General features: G+C 42.8%; 1 protein-coding gene across 1 annotated transcript in view; it reads right to left on the bottom strand.

The window, feature by feature from the left end:
• Positions 1–15577, bottom strand: part of NEK5 (NIMA related kinase 5) — a 56112-nt gene that overhangs the window by 28547 nt on the left and 11988 nt on the right. The window contains exons 7-12 of the mRNA XM_084637506.1: positions 15169–15255; positions 13666–13720; positions 12257–12457; positions 8023–8101; positions 2567–2703; positions 223–416 (exon numbers count right to left, since the gene is read on the bottom strand). Of these exons, the coding sequence (XP_084493632.1) occupies positions 223–416; positions 2567–2703; positions 8023–8101; positions 12257–12457; positions 13666–13720; positions 15169–15255 (753 nt within the window). The remainder of the gene's footprint in view (positions 1–222; positions 417–2566; positions 2704–8022; positions 8102–12256; positions 12458–13665; positions 13721–15168; positions 15256–15577) is intronic.

Genomic DNA, 15577 nt, shown 5'->3' with positions numbered 1-15577 from the left:
AGAAGTGAATCTCTAGGTTGAATTGAGTAGATAGAAATGGGCATTTCATTTTTTCTTGTTGAATCATATGTAATACAAGAACTACATCAAAAGCTGAGCAGGAAAGGAACAACACAGAATGCGTGACTACTTCTACAGCTCAACATTGCTACATGATCAAAAAGATTGAGGAGTCAAGATATTGGTGATTCTTCAGTAATTAAATTGAGGGAAAAGGCTTACCACTCAGGTGGGGGTGGTGCAACTTGTCCTTTCTGTTTATAATATTCCTCGACTCTTTGGTTGATGTGAGAAAGGTCATCTTGTACATAAAGTCTCTTCTGCAAGTTGTCAAGTTTATCATAGTAATTACCATAATGTCCATGTACTCTGGCAGCTTCTGGCCTTTCTGCCATCTTAAATCTGGAGCGCCAATGCTGAAAATACATATAACAGGATGAAATTTCAAAGGTAATGAATGATCATTCTTAACCCAAGACATGATAAGCTGGATGCTAGATTTTATCCTCTGCACTAGTCACATTTTTAAGGCAAGTTCCATTCCCACTCCCCATTCTCAGTTAGGTGATAATACTAGCTGTCTACACTAGGACAACTTCCCCTAACCTTTTCACACCTCATCTAGAGGCTTCTTGAAGCACATGTTTCTTACTGCAGTCCTTTCCTGTCTACCCATTACTTCAACTCTCCTTATTCAGAGGCTCTCCTCATTGTGAGTCAGCCAACAGTTCTTTTTGCCTATAAACTAGACACATTAGAGCCACTGTAATACATTTTATTCACATTGCTCTGAAGCCCTGAATGAATTCCTGGGCTGGCTTATTATGACACATTTTATTGTGAAACTTGGATATGAGGCAGCTCTATCTGCACCTTTAACTACATTTCAGGAGTTACCCAGGAGCAAGGTGGAACAAAAGGTTTAATTTCTAAGATATATACAATTTTGATAGAAAAAGATGCTGATAAGAAAACAACCCAGATGAAAAGATGGGAGAGGGATTTGGACAAAGAAATTGAGAAAGGGGATATACATCTTCAATTTGTATAGCTCAAAGATTTTTTAACAAATATAAATTACTCTATAAATGGCATATGACTCCAGTTTAGATCCATCATAGTTTTGCTAATAGGGAGGCTGCAGGGAAAGCGAAACATATTTGCACATGTAGTGCTTTTGTCCAGGAATTAGACAGTTTAAGGAATACATTATTAAAAAGATTAATCTCATGACAAAAAGCCAGCTTCCTAGAGATCCCTTGACAGGCTTACTTAATGCTCTGGAAAGGAGCTACATTTTAAACAGACCAAATTATTTTCTTTTTTTATTTTTAACAGTTAGACTTTGTATTGAACTTTATTGGAAAAATGTGGCATGCCTTCCCCTTCTATGGAATTGTGGAATGGTAAAATATGGATTGTCCTTGTAGTGGAAAAACACAAGTACGTACACAAGAGAAGTGCCAGGAAGAGGATAGGTACTGTACTTAGAAATTGGTCACTTTTTCTAGCGTACTCAGAAGAGGAGGGTTCCTCAACTGACAAGCCAGAATATTTAGCCAGGTTGTCTGAATATTAACCTGATCCTAAATAAGTAACATAATGTATTATATAGTTACATAATATGTTAACATTATATTTAGGGCCCTACCAATTTCAGTCATAGGATTTAAAAAATTGTAAATTTCATTATTTCAGCTATTTAAATCTGAAATATCACAGTGTTGTAATTGTAGGGGTCCTGACCCAAAAAAGAGTTGTGGGGGGATCGCAAAGGTTATTGTGTGTGTGGGGGGGGAGCCTGCGGTAATGCTACCCTTACTTCTGCACTGCTGCTGGCAGCAGTACTGACTTCAGAGCTTGGCAGCTGGAGAGTAGCAGCTGCTGGCCAAGAGCCCTGCTCTGAAGGCAGAGCCGTCGCCAGCAGCAGCGCAGAAGTAAGGATGGCATGTGATGCTATTGCCACCCTTACTTCTGCACTGCTGCCTGCAGAGCTGGTCCCTCAGTCAGCAGCCAATGCTCTCCAGCCACCCCGCTCTGAAGGCAGTGCAGAAGTAAGGGTGGCAATACCACAGCCCCCCTGCAACTCCCTTTGGGTCAGAACCCCCATTTGAGAAACACTGCTCTCCCCCATGAAATCTGTATCGTATAGGGTAAAATCACACAAAAGACCAGAGTTCACGGTGGGAGACCAGATTTCTGGGTCAGTGATGCATTTTTCATGACTGTTAATTTGGTAGGGCCCTAATTATATTGTAACTTTGCCTAAATAAGAAAAACACCGTGCTCCGAATTCTGCTCTCAGTTATGCCCGTGCAAACTTGGAGCAACTTCACTATGTCCGTTGAATTGCTCTGGATTTACACCAGTATAACTGAGAGCAGAATTAAGCCTTATATCCTTCAAATGGGAAAAGACTCAGTTTCATTGCCTCCATTGCCAAATACTTTGAAATGCACTCCTGCCAATAATCCAAAATAGTCTTTTAAAAAGCAGATTTCTTCCATTTCAACCTGACTACATTTCAGAAAGGAATAAAGCTCTGTAAGTCTTGTAGTCACAGTACCTGGGCAATAGGTTGCTGGACTCTTGAAGGAGGTTTCCATTCATTACTATGTAATAATTCCTGTTTCTTGACAGGTGCCACCATCCTGGATCTTGGAGGATGATGGTCCTGGATTCTCACTTTTTGAAGTTTAGGAACTTATTTAACAATAAAAAAATATAATTGTAATGGTAATTATTCCTATTGTTCTTATTACATAATAATTATAAATTGTAATAAAGTGCATATGTCTAATACACACTGAACTGTCTAATACATATCCCTTTGGCCTTGTCTACACTACAAAGTTTTGTCGACAAAACAGTGAATGTGTACACTGTGATGCAACTTTTGGCAGCAAAAATGCCCTGTTTTGGTGACAAAATAAAACCACCCTGACGAGAGACATAAGCCTTTTTGATCAAAATTTTTGTTGACAAAGTGCCAGTGTAAACATGACGCTTGATTTTAATCACTTTATTTGGCCTCCAGAAGATGTCCCACAATGCAGTTTGAACTCCACTGGCTCGCAGCCAGGTAAACAACTATCCGCCCCTCCCCCTTAGAAGTTCCGGGAATTTTTGAAACTCCATTTCCTGTTTGCTTGGCATTGGAAGGTCTTATCACATCTTCTCAGATGACCATGGCAGGTTATCGCAGCAAACGCTCTCCTGCTTGGACCACTGCGGAGCTGCTGGATCTTATACTTAGTCTTGCCATGAGTGTAGGGGACTAGACCAGATGACCTCTCGAGGTCCCTTCCAGTCCTATGATTCTATGATCTGCACAGTATATGGGGAGAGGAGGCTGTGCAGTCCCAGCTGCACTTGAGCCATAGGAATCTGGATACCTAAGGGCAGATTGCTCGAGGCTTGTGAGAAAAGGGCTATAATTGGGACACGCTGCAGTGCAGAGCAAAGACAAAGACACTGAGGCAGGCGTACCACAAGGCGAGGGAGGCAAACCATCACTCCGGTGCTGCATCTAAGACCTGCCCGTTCTATAAGGAGCTGGACGCTATCCTCGGTGGCGACCCCACCTCCATCGCCAAGAGCCCCATGGATACTTCAGCAGGCCTGGAGGCAGCGGAAAGAGGGCCTAACCCGGAGGATGACATTGTTGATGAAGAGGTGGAGTTAGACGACAATGCGGAGCTCCCAGCAGGGTTGCCCAGTGGGCCAGGCAGCCAGGAACTGTTCATCACTCCAGAGGTGTCTAGCCAGTCTTAGCAGTTGCTCTCCGGTGAGCAAGAAGCAGGAGAGGAGATGCCTGGTAAGTGGCTCTGGTTTGTGTAGCTCAGAAGTGGGTTCAGGGTACAGAAATGTACATGGCTGGCTGTGTTTCTGTGAGCTGGACATTTCCCTGTGTAGCTAATCAGTACAGGGGAACAAGGTGTTGATCCATGCCGAGATCTCACAGGAATCCTCCAGAGAGATCTCCAGGAAAGTTTCCTGGAGGTACTTGGTAATCCTCTGCCTAAGGTTCCTTGGCAGAGCTGCTTTGATCCTTCCCCCATTGTAGAAAACTTTCCCATGCCATTCAGCAATCACTTGTGCAAGGACCAAAGCGGCACACAGGCGAGCAGCATAGGGACCAGGGCGGAAGCCACAAGCATGTAGTAGATGTACCCTCATTTCCCTGCTTACCCTCAGCAGTGAGATATCAGCTACAATGTGGAAAAGTGTGGGAGAATTTTAGGATGTTTTCCCTAGTTGGCTGCACCACAACCCTTGCAGAGTGAGTGCTCTTTTCGCCATGTAGAGCACTCACCCACCCAGCCAACACTCAGCATGCTTTGGGTGTTCACAAAGATATGTGCTTGCCAAGGGTCAATGAGAAAGTGATTGTTATGTTACAAAAGGTATATTTAACTGAAATGTTTCAAATCTGTGCGTGAATTTAACAATCATGCTTCTGTGCATTGTTCCTTCTGCTTCAGCAGATTTGGCCTTCAGGAACACCCCACACACCCCGGATGAGTGTCTCTGCCAGATAAAAAGAAAAGGAGTACTTGTGGCACCTTAGAGACTAACCAATTTATTAGAGCATAAGCTTTCGTGAGCTACAGCTCACTTCCTCAGATGCATATCATGGAAACTGCATCTGAGGAATATGCATCTGAGGAAGTGAGCTGTAGCTCACGAAAGCTTATGCTCTAATAAATTGGTTAGTCTCTAAGGTGCCACAAGTACTCCTTTTCTTTTTGCGAATACAGACTAACACGGCTGTTACTCTGAAATCTGCCAGATAAGAAAGCATTAAAGATGGAGCAAAGATGATGTGTTCTGGGAGGTACTGCGGTGCTCCAATGCAGAGAAAAGGGAATGCAAAGAGCAAAGGGAAGCCGAAACGCAGAACAGAAAATAAAATCAGGAGTTTGTTAAGGACGCTACTGAGCGGATGATTAAAGTCATGGAGGAGCAAACGCAGATGCTGAAGTCCTTAATAATGCTGAAGACTAAGCAGATCCATGCTTGGCCTCCCCTGCAGCACATTCAGAACTCTTTTTCCATGCCCCCCCAACTCAGCCAGCACACATTTCCCAGAGTTACAGTCCTTCGTAGCAGGATGCGATTAATTGCCCTGCACACTTGCATTAATGCAGCCCCAACGGTTGACTTCCTGACTCCAAATTGATTTGCGACTGACCGATAGTCTGGAGTCATCAGCTTCCACATAGCAATTTCCACACACTTCTCTACCAATAGGGCAGCTTTTATTCTCATGTCCTTGCGCCACAGTGCTGGGGCGAGCTCCATACACAGTTCCAGGAAGGTGGCTTTCTGCATCTGAAAGTTCTGTAGCCACTGCTCTTCATCCCACACCTACATGACGATACGATCCCACCATTCAGTGCTTGTTTCCTGAGGCCAAAAGTGACGGTCTGCCCTCTACAGCTGTTCTGTGAATGCCAAAAGCAGTCTAAAGTTGCTCCTATCTATATCACACAGCATGTCAGGAAACTGGGAGTCTTCTTCAGTTAGGAACTTCACGATTAACTGCACTGCCATCCATGATGTCTTAATGACAGTTATCAAAGCATAGGAAAGCAGTGCAGGATCCATCCCTTCTCACAAAGTTGCCTGGGTTCACAGCAAAGAAGGGCCATTGAAAAATGCCGCGAAAGAAAGCCAGAAGCCCATGGAATGCTGAGACAGAAAGCAACGTATCACGGGACTTTGAGCCCGGTCCCAAGATGTGACCCAATCCACTCCACCTTCCCACAACACCTAGTGACAGAAGGTGTTGAGCTGGACTGTGGGATAGGTACCCCACAGTGCATTGCTCACACTGTCAATGATAGTGCCCCAATTGCGGACACGCTCTGCCGATGGAGCAAGTGTGAACATGACATACTGATTTCTATTATGCCAATTTTTGAGCGTCAACATCACTTTTGTCGACAAAACTTTGTAATGTAGACAAGGCCTTTATATTCCACCTTAATAATAATAATAATACTGTACACCTCACCTCATGCCTTACATCCAAAGAGTCCAAAGCTTTTTGAAAGCATTAATTAATTAAGATTCAGAACACTCTTGTGAGGTAGGTATTCTTTCACTCATTTTACAGATAAGTAAACTGAAGCACAGAGAGATTTGTCCAAGGTTACACAGGGATTCAGTATTAGATTCAAGAATAGAATGTAGTAGTTTTGAGGTCCAGGGCCAGATTTCAATGCAGTTAGCCCCCTAACCTGCTTAGGCACTTCTGTAAATCCCACTAGGTGCCTAGCTGCACCTGTAGGACCCAAAATACGTTTGTAAATCTGGCCCTCAGTCATGTCCTCTAACCATCAGACAAAACTTCAACATAGTTCTTCAGAACTATAAGAAAAAAGAGCTGCAAAATGAGGAATTCAATTTATATATGCCCCAGGTAAATGAGGACTGTAAGCCACTCCAATTTGAGTCCCACAGTCAGTGCCACTGCAAAGACCTCAACACTAATGAAGAGAGGTGGTGCCCTTGTGAGAAGGAAGTAGACTGTTAGTATAGTCCTAAGTTTCTCCTGAGTATGGACTGTCAGCTGCAAAGAGTATCATGACTGGGGGATTCATTGCAGCTAGGACCCAAGCTTATGGATAAAATTTTCAAAAGTGCTTCTGTGACTTAGGAGCCAAGTCCCTTTTTCCAAAAATAATTTAGGCACCAAGGAGCATCAATCTAATTGAAAGTCAGTGATACGTATGCTCCTCAGTGCCTAAGTCTCATTGGAACATGGGACTTGGCTCCTAAGTCACTCTGGAACACCTGAAAATGTTACCCACAATTCCTAGAAGTTAAAAAACAAATAAAAAAGAAGCCAACCATATCTATGTCTGAAAATTTGTTTTAATTTACTTCTGTTCTTCCATAAGTAACATTGTGGAGTATCTGTGATATACTGAAGAACACAGAACACAGATCAGGCATATATACCTGACTTACCCCTGGGTGTCAATTACAAATCCAACATTGTTGTCTTTCATATTTTGATCTAATTTATGTTATTTTGCAAAATGCTGTCAGCTGACAAAATAATACAATGTACCTGTCATGTTACTATTGAGATGTCTATGACTTTCAGCTCTGAATTAAATTGTATTTGTGCCACAAGTACAAACGAGATTATTATTATTTATTTTTACAGTACACAAAAGTGTGCTCACTGCTTTGCACAATACATAGCAACACAATGACCCTGCCCAGATAACCTTAAACTCTAACGACAGATGCAATGGATGAGTTGAGGAAGAACAAGGATTACAGCAAAAAGAGTATGTGTTCAGTTAGTTTAGGCATGTGCACTAATTAGTCCAAACGTATGTTTGGTTTTTTTAAATAATTATTATTATTGACTTTTCTTGTGGGTGGTGAGAAAGGAGTGCTCCTTAAAGGGCATTTGTTCATATGACAAAATCATTGTGTAACGTAAAACAAATAGTGGTCTGTGCCCCAGAAATGTGCAGCACTACAATAGCATATGTTTTGCAGGATAAGACTGTGGTACCTTGGTAGAGCCAAGAAAGGACACTTGTTCCAACAGTGGCCTTGAATTATAGGTAGCTGCAAGTGATAGCAGTCCCTCAGTTTTGTAAATTATATTAAGTTTAACCACAAAAGTTATTTTAAACCACTGGTTCAGCACATCCCCATGGCAGCTTCCACCAGCTGAGCTTCTATCGTGAGCTGGATTTCAATGGAAGTTGCCTTTCGCTGGTGGAATACCTGGGTAGGACAGTGGTATAAACAATGCTTGCTCTCCCTCCAGGGTGGAGTGCCTCTGCTGGTGAAGTTCTCAGCCCCTATATTAGCGATGCTAAATCAAACCCTTGATGTGCAAGTCACATTAAAAACTGCTGAAAAAGGTAAGTCCATCCAGTAATTATCATGCTTCTTCACTTCTGGATAGTATTAAGATTAGTTTAGAACCAACGTTAATTAATAATAAGTATGTATTTTATTATTATTCTGTCATAAAACAAGACTTACCCTGCACCAACTTGGCTGCAGGCTGTGCTGATGGTCTTTTTTTATGTATAACAGTGTGGCTGAATTCTTCCTGTATTACCTATAAGCAAAAAGTATCTGTTACAACGGTCTGTGCTGCATCTTGTTTAATAGATTCATAGATTTCAAGGCCAGAAGGTTCTATTTGTGATCATCTAGTCTGATCTTCTGTACAACATAGGCCACAGAACTCCCCCAAAATAACTCCTTGAGCAGTGGTTCTCAAGTGGGGGGCCACAAGCAGATTTCGGGGGGGCCGCCAAGCAAGGCCAGCATTAGACTCACTGGGGCCCAGCGCAGAAAGCCAAAGGCCCAGTGCATGGGGCTGAAGCTCTGGGCCCTGAGCCCCAGGCAGTTGCCCTGCTTGCTACCCCCTAATGCCAGTCCTGGCTTTTATATGCAGAAAACCAGTTGTGGCACAGATGGGCCATGGAGTTTTTATAGCATGGTCGCCGGGGGAGAGGGGGGTGGCGCGGGGCTCAGCAAGAAAAAGTTTGAAAACTCCTGTCCTAGAGCATATCTTTTAGAAAAACAGCCAATCAGTTTAAAAGTTGTCAGTGATGGAGAATCCACCATGACCCTGTGTAAGTTGTTCCAATGGTTAATTACTCTGCTGTTAACAAATTTACACCTTATTTCCCATCAGAATTTGTCTCGCTTCAACATCCAGCTGAATTGTGCTATACCTTTCTCTGCTAGATTGAAGAACCCATTATTAAATATTTGTTTCCCATGTAGGTACTTATAGACTGTAATCAAGTCACCCCTTGACCTTTCTCTTTGTTAAGCAAAACAGACAGACTCATGGAGCTGTATCACTATCAGGTTTTCTAGTCCTCTGATCATTCTCATGGCTCTTCTCTGAACCCTCTCCAATTTATCAACATCCTTCTTGAACTGTGAGCACCAGAACTGGACACAGTATTCCATTAGAGGTTGCACAGTGCCAAATACAGAGGTAAAACAACCCCTCAACTGCTATTCAAGATTCCCATATACATCCAATGATGGCCTTAGACCTTTTGGCCACAACATTGCACTGGGAGCTCAGTATTCAGCTGATTATCCACCACAACCCCCAAATCTTTTTCAAGGTCATTGTTTCCCATGATAGAGTTGTGACAGTGCCCCCCATAAGGCTTTATGGAAATATGCATAGAATATATGACATAACTGGAATATATTATATGCTACATATGCCATGTAACATATCTATGTAAAGGTTATGATCTACTGAATCTATTAATCCTATTTGTATGCATGTATCATTTTTGTATTCGAAGTTATGAATACTGGTTGTGTACTGGCTTGATTTCTAAATAACCTTGGTAGAGCATTTGGTCAGTTCCTGGAGAAAGGAATTCACAAAGTTAAGTGCCCAATCAAGAAGCACTTAAGGAACAATGCATCTTGGAATGCTCCAATCCACATAAAAAGTCTTCCTGGAGACATTCAAGATGCCATGTGGGCAATGGCTTCTGTCTATAAAAACTGTGATTCATGCATGGACATGTGACTTGCCCAGGTGACTCCAGAACTCCATCCTGGAGCTAGACTTTGCATAGGAGAGAGGAGGGGGTCTTCACCCACAAGAGAAAGTCTATTTAAGCCCGTGAGAGACCCCTCCATCTTGTCTTCAGCTGGCTAAGGAGATAGCCTCTCCACCCCCAAGGATGCCTGAAAGAAACTGGAACAAAGGACAGTAACTACAGGGGGTGTGAGTGCTTGCTGGACCCAGACTAGAAGGAGGCTAGTCTGTAAAAGAGAGTTTATTGGAACTGGTGAGGTTTTTATCTGTATTCAGTTTGATCAGACAGACTGACCATCGCTAGGCAAGGGTCATGGGTTCCAAAACTCTGTGAATTGAGAGAGGTTGGGGACAAGTATTAATACTTGGTGGCATGGGCCCCTTGGTGAGGGCTTTACATGCTAATTGCACTTCCTCCTCTCTCCACTGTGGAATATCAGAGCTAATTTTGATTTCATTAGGAGTCTAGTTACAGGTTGCTGAGCTCACTTTGGGCTAATGGTGCACCAGCACTGAGGCTCCCCTACTACAAGCTGAATTCACCAAAGAGCTGAACTGACTAAGAGCTGAAATCACTGAGCGTTGTGTTAAGTAGTGGGGGAGCCTGAAGATATATTGTGGAGCAGTTTGCGGGACGGCTGGAGTGCTTTGTGGACAGGCTGGTGGAGCAGTTCATACGACGGCGGGAGCTGCTGGTGGGACGCGGAGCAGTTCGTGGGACGGTAGGAGCTGCTTGTGGGCCGCAGAGTGGAGCGGAGCTGAGCAAAGTAGTTCTTGGGTTGGCTGGTGGAGCGGAGCGAAGCGGAGCAGAGCAAAGGCCTATGGAGCTGTGGGGCGGTCAGCTTCAGATCATAAAAGGCGCCTTATATGAACTGAAGCTGACCGCCCCACAGCTCCATAGGCCTTTGCTCCGCTCCACTTCTCTCCGCTCCACCTGCCACCCCACGAACTGCTTTGCTCAGCTCCGCTCCACTCTGCGGCCCACAAGCAGCTCCCGCCGTCCCACAAACTGCTCCACCAGCCGGTCCACAAACTGCTCCACGTCCCACAAGCAGCTCCCGCCATCCTATGAACTGCTCCACCAGCCTGTCCACAAGGCACTCCAGCCATCCCGCAAACTGCTCCACAATGTATCTTCAGGCTCCCCCACTACTTAACACAACGCTCAGTGATTTCAGCTCTTTGGTGAATTCAGCTTGTAGTAGGGGAGCCTCAGTGCTGGTGTACCATTAGCCCAAAGTGAGCTCAGCAGCCTGTAACTAGACTCCTAATGAAATCAAAATTAGCTCTGATATTCCACAGTGGAGAGAGGAGGAAGCACAATTAGCATGTAAGGCCCTCACCAAGGGGCCCATGCCACCAAGTATTAATACTTGTCCCCAACCTCTCTCAATTCACAGAGTTTTGGAACCCATGACCCTTGCCTAGCGACTGCTGCTTAGTTGATGGTGAGTCCCTCCATCATAACAAAAGGTCAAGTACAGTTCCAAGCACAGTTCCCATAATCAGGTAATAACAATTTATTCTTCCTGTCCCAATAACAGAGACACTGGTGATCCCACAGCAGCTAAAGTGACCATTTGGTCAGCTATGGCCTCATTCTAGGCGGGGTGGGTGTGCCTATGCAAATGAGCTCAGTCCCTGAAGTTCTTTTCCACAACTTGCCACACCTCACCACCAGATGTCAGGGTGGAGCTCATCCTGACACTGCTTACATCTATTTAATAAAATCACTTTTTACTTATTAATTAACCCAGAGTATGTATTAATACTTGGAGGGGCGGCAAATAGCTGTGCATATCTCTCTTTCAGTGTTATAGAGGGCGAACAATTTATGAGTTTACCCTGTATAACCTTTATACAGGGTAAAACAGATTTATTTGGGGTTTGGACCCCATTGGGAGTTGGGCATCTGAGTGTTAAAGACAGGCACACCTCTGCAAGCTGCTTTCAGTTAAGCCTACAGCTGTTAGGGGACGTGGTTCAGACCTGGGTCTGGGTTTGCAGCAGGCTAGTGGGTCTGGCTCAAACCAGGAAGGGCACTGAAGTCCTAAGCTGACTGGGCAGGAAAGCAGGGGCACAAGTAGTCTTGGCACATCAGGTGGCAGCTCCCAAGGGGGTTTCTGTGATCCAGCCCATCACAAGAGTTTCCCATGGTGTAAGTACAGGCTATTTCTTTGTTCCTAGATGTATACATTTACATTTAGCGATATTAAAATTCATACTGTGTGTTTGCATCCTGCTTACCAGCGATCTAGATTGCTCTGCATCAGTGATCTGTCATCTGCTTTTTTTTTTAACCTCCACCCCCAATTTTTGTGTCATCTGCAAACTTTATCAGTGACGATTTTGTGTTCTCTTCCAAGTCATTAATAAAAATGTTTAATAGCATAGGGCCAAGAACCAAACCCTACAGGACTCACTCCACTCCGCTGAGCCTCCCCCTTCCCCGACCATGCTGATGATTCCCCATTTACAATTACATTTTGAAACCGATCAGTTAGCTAGTTTTTAATCCATTTAATGTGTAGTTTTTTAATCAAGATGTCATGAGGTACCAAGTCAAATGCCTTGCAGAAGTCTAAGCATATTATGTCAATACTATTACCTTTATCAACCAAACTTGTAGACTAATAAAAAAAAGGATAAGGATGAGTCAAAGTGCAGACAGCAGCACAAGAAACTCACCTCAGGGGGCAAGTAGTTGGTGATGCGCTTCTCCAAGAAGGGCTTCTTTAATACGGAATTGATAGATGGTCGATCTCTTGGAGATATTTTAAACAGTTGGGAAATTAAAATCCTCAGGTCATAGGAATACTTTGGAGACACTGGGATAAAATGTCCTCTGCAGATCTTCAGCACCAGCTGGTGTAAACTGCTGCCTTCAAACTGAACAATAAAATATATCAATCAATAATAATTACTGCCACTTGATATAGGAGGTAATGACTGCACACTGCCATTTAAAATCACTAAGCAAGATCACAGCAGCAAGGAAGGAGGGTACCTGGCACTTTTGTACCATTCCCATGCCAGCCTTTCTGCCCCCTCCATCAATACTGCTGTGTGTGACATCTCCATGATTTTATAGGCAGAGTGGGAGCTTAGCTTCTGCTGCTTCCACAAAGCTGGTCCTTTCCAGTCACTCTGATCAGCCTCTGTTCTGCTCTCTATTCCACACAAAGCTCAGGAGCGGAGCACCAATCAAAGGAATGCTCCTTGTTGTAATACTTTGTGTCTAGTTTCTTCTGGCATTAAAATGCTTCCATATCAAATCAATGTTTCCAAGAACTGTGCATACATTTGGATTTCAAAATCTGCAATAAATTAGATCAATATTTTCAAACTTGGGCACTAAAGTTAGGCACCTAAAGCCATATTTAAGCACCTAAATTTGAAGTTTGGCTTTAGTTCTTCCTTTAGTATATCTTCATACATAAATTCCCATTGCAGTTTCCTTTGGACAAGATATTCTTCATTTCCTGTCACTTACACAGTGTCGCTGTGCAGTGTTAAACAGTAGCCATGTTCCATTCCAAAGACAGATGCATTTTAATGGTGGTTGATTCTTATACATAAAAATTAGTAAACTGCCTGGGATCCTCTAGGATAAATGGCACAAAATTACTTCTTCCACTGTCTCCCACTTTGCCATTTCATTCTAATTAGCTGAGATGCCACTGCCTTCCTAAAGGCAAGGGATTTGTCACTGTTCCACATTGGATTTTCTGAAGCTTCCACCTCCCAGTTCCCAGCTCCAGGACAGCTCTCACCTAAAAAGGAATGATTCAGAAGTATATCTGGCCTAAGTGTGTTGGAGGTGATCACACTTAGAATAAAAATAGTAGCACTATGTGGAAGAATACAGTGTGTGTCTGTGTGTACACTTCACTTTGTTTCAATATGCCCAAAAGAGACTTCATGTGAGAAATTAAAGTGAAAGAATTGAGGAGAACATTCTAATTCCAACTCCATTAAATTGCAAAATGTTTCCTTCCAATAGCTGTCTTTGAAATACTCTCATTGCAACAATTTTCTGCCCTGCTCAATCTTTTTTTGAAATACAGTGATATTAGTCAGATTGTGAATATACTTACCGGGTGCTTTAAAGTGCACAGCTCATAGAGAACACAGCCAAGAGACCAAATATCTCTGTGGATGAAAGCCATTCAAATGTCAGGAGAATGCATCTAACATTTTCGTAAGTATAATACAATCCCCTCACCTCAGCATTTAAACTACTTGAAGATACTTCACCAAAAGTTAATATTAATGTAATTTGTAGAGAAATTCGTGCCCAAACTAACCTGCAATTAATTTTTCTGCTTTCTGAAGTACATAACAAGGTGCCTTTTTTAAAGAAAAATAATATTTATACACCATGCACAATGATGGTGCAGTATAAATAACAATTACAATCATACTATTATTTTATTACCTTCAAGTGTCCTGACCAAGAGTAGAACTGATGGGCTGGTGTCAACAGTTTGCACTTGTAATAGTGTAAAATAGTTTTTGAAGAAGAATATTACTTTGGAGATGCAATAAAGATGTTCAGCATTCACTGCAGTGGTTCTTTTTGCCTATCATGTTTGCCTGCCTGACAGTGTAAATATAAACAACTGCCTCTTCATTTTCAGTGCTACTTGTAGCTATAGTACAGATCCATTCACTGGATAAGACTGAGCTGAATGAGCTGGTCAGGTTTAGAATCCATGGAGATCTAGGTGTATCTGGGAATGGAAATCCACACAGAGGCGGTTGTAGAGCTGATCTTTGGCCACACAGCTCTATCCCCAGAGGTGGAGCTATTACTCTATATATTTTTCTGTATCACATCCATCATTGTAGTAACTGACTACCTTAGACTTTCCCCTCTTATTGTCATAGATGGCAGCCCTGTCACCAAGGTACGATGCTTGCAGCAGGGATGTTCCTACACAGGGAAGGGGTAGGCTATCTCTGTCTGATTGACAACCAAGGAGACTGCAAGGGAGATGAGCAGTCTGAGGAATCCCCTGAGAGCTTTGAAATGGAGGTATCTGTCTGGAATCAAGGCTCTTCTGGTCTGAAGTCAAGCTTCCCACACAGAATAAGGGTACGTAGCTCCCCATAACCCTCAGCACCTAATGTTTTGGTGGCTCACAGTGAGTGTCTACAAGTCTCAGGCGTATCTGCCTCCTCTGCAGGGAACTCTGTAAGAGTTACTGAAAACAGGGGCTTTCACTGTCCAGAACTGTCAATCTAGCACCGTTCTTTGAAGAATATTTTTAACAATCAATACTCAGTCTATCAAATTTTTGCAAACTCAGAACTAAAAAGAGCCACATCTATGTCAGCTACGGCACATTAGACACACAGTGGGATAAAATCACAAAGAGGAAACAAAGGAAAGAATTTAATTTCAACCTGACAGTATTACAAATATGAGTAAAAAGATTAAAATATAAGTAGTTGCAAACATGTTTATAAAAATAAAAATGCAGTTGTAATGTTAAGTCATGAGATTATCAAAGCAAATAACTTCCTGTTTTCAAGCACGCATGTTTCATCATATGGTTGGAGAAAGCATCCAAGCAAATATATATTTAGATACATACGTTTTATTGTTATATGGTCGATTCTCACAGATCTCAGGCGATAGATAGTAGGGTGTCCCTACACAGGTACGAGCAAGCTCCATAGTACTAATGAAAGATAGAAAACAAAAGAAACGTAAGTGATAAAGAGTTTATTCTAGAAGTGGGGGAAAGGGCTTGTATGTAACTAGGAAATGAACACACAGAGGCTATCATTTCTGCTCAAAAGTATATGAATGCCAGTTTAGTACAGTACATTCATATATACACTGCAGGGACAAAATTAAAACACTCTCCAGGTCTCTGTTAAAATGGTTGTGTAATTCTATAGTGGAGAAAACTTGTGTTCCAATACAAAGCTCAGAAATTCTCTCTCTCCTCACCCCATACCAGTGTTCCTGCAGAAAAGGTTATCACTAAGGCTAAGATT

This window comes from Lepidochelys olivacea (genome assembly GCF_965140295.1).
Source record: "Lepidochelys olivacea isolate rLepOli2 genome assembly, chromosome: 1".
Classification (NCBI taxonomy): Eukaryota; Metazoa; Chordata; order Testudines; family Cheloniidae; genus Lepidochelys; species Lepidochelys olivacea.
Note: the sequence above shows the minus strand (reverse complement) of the source record. Positions and strands in the feature narration are given on the sequence as shown.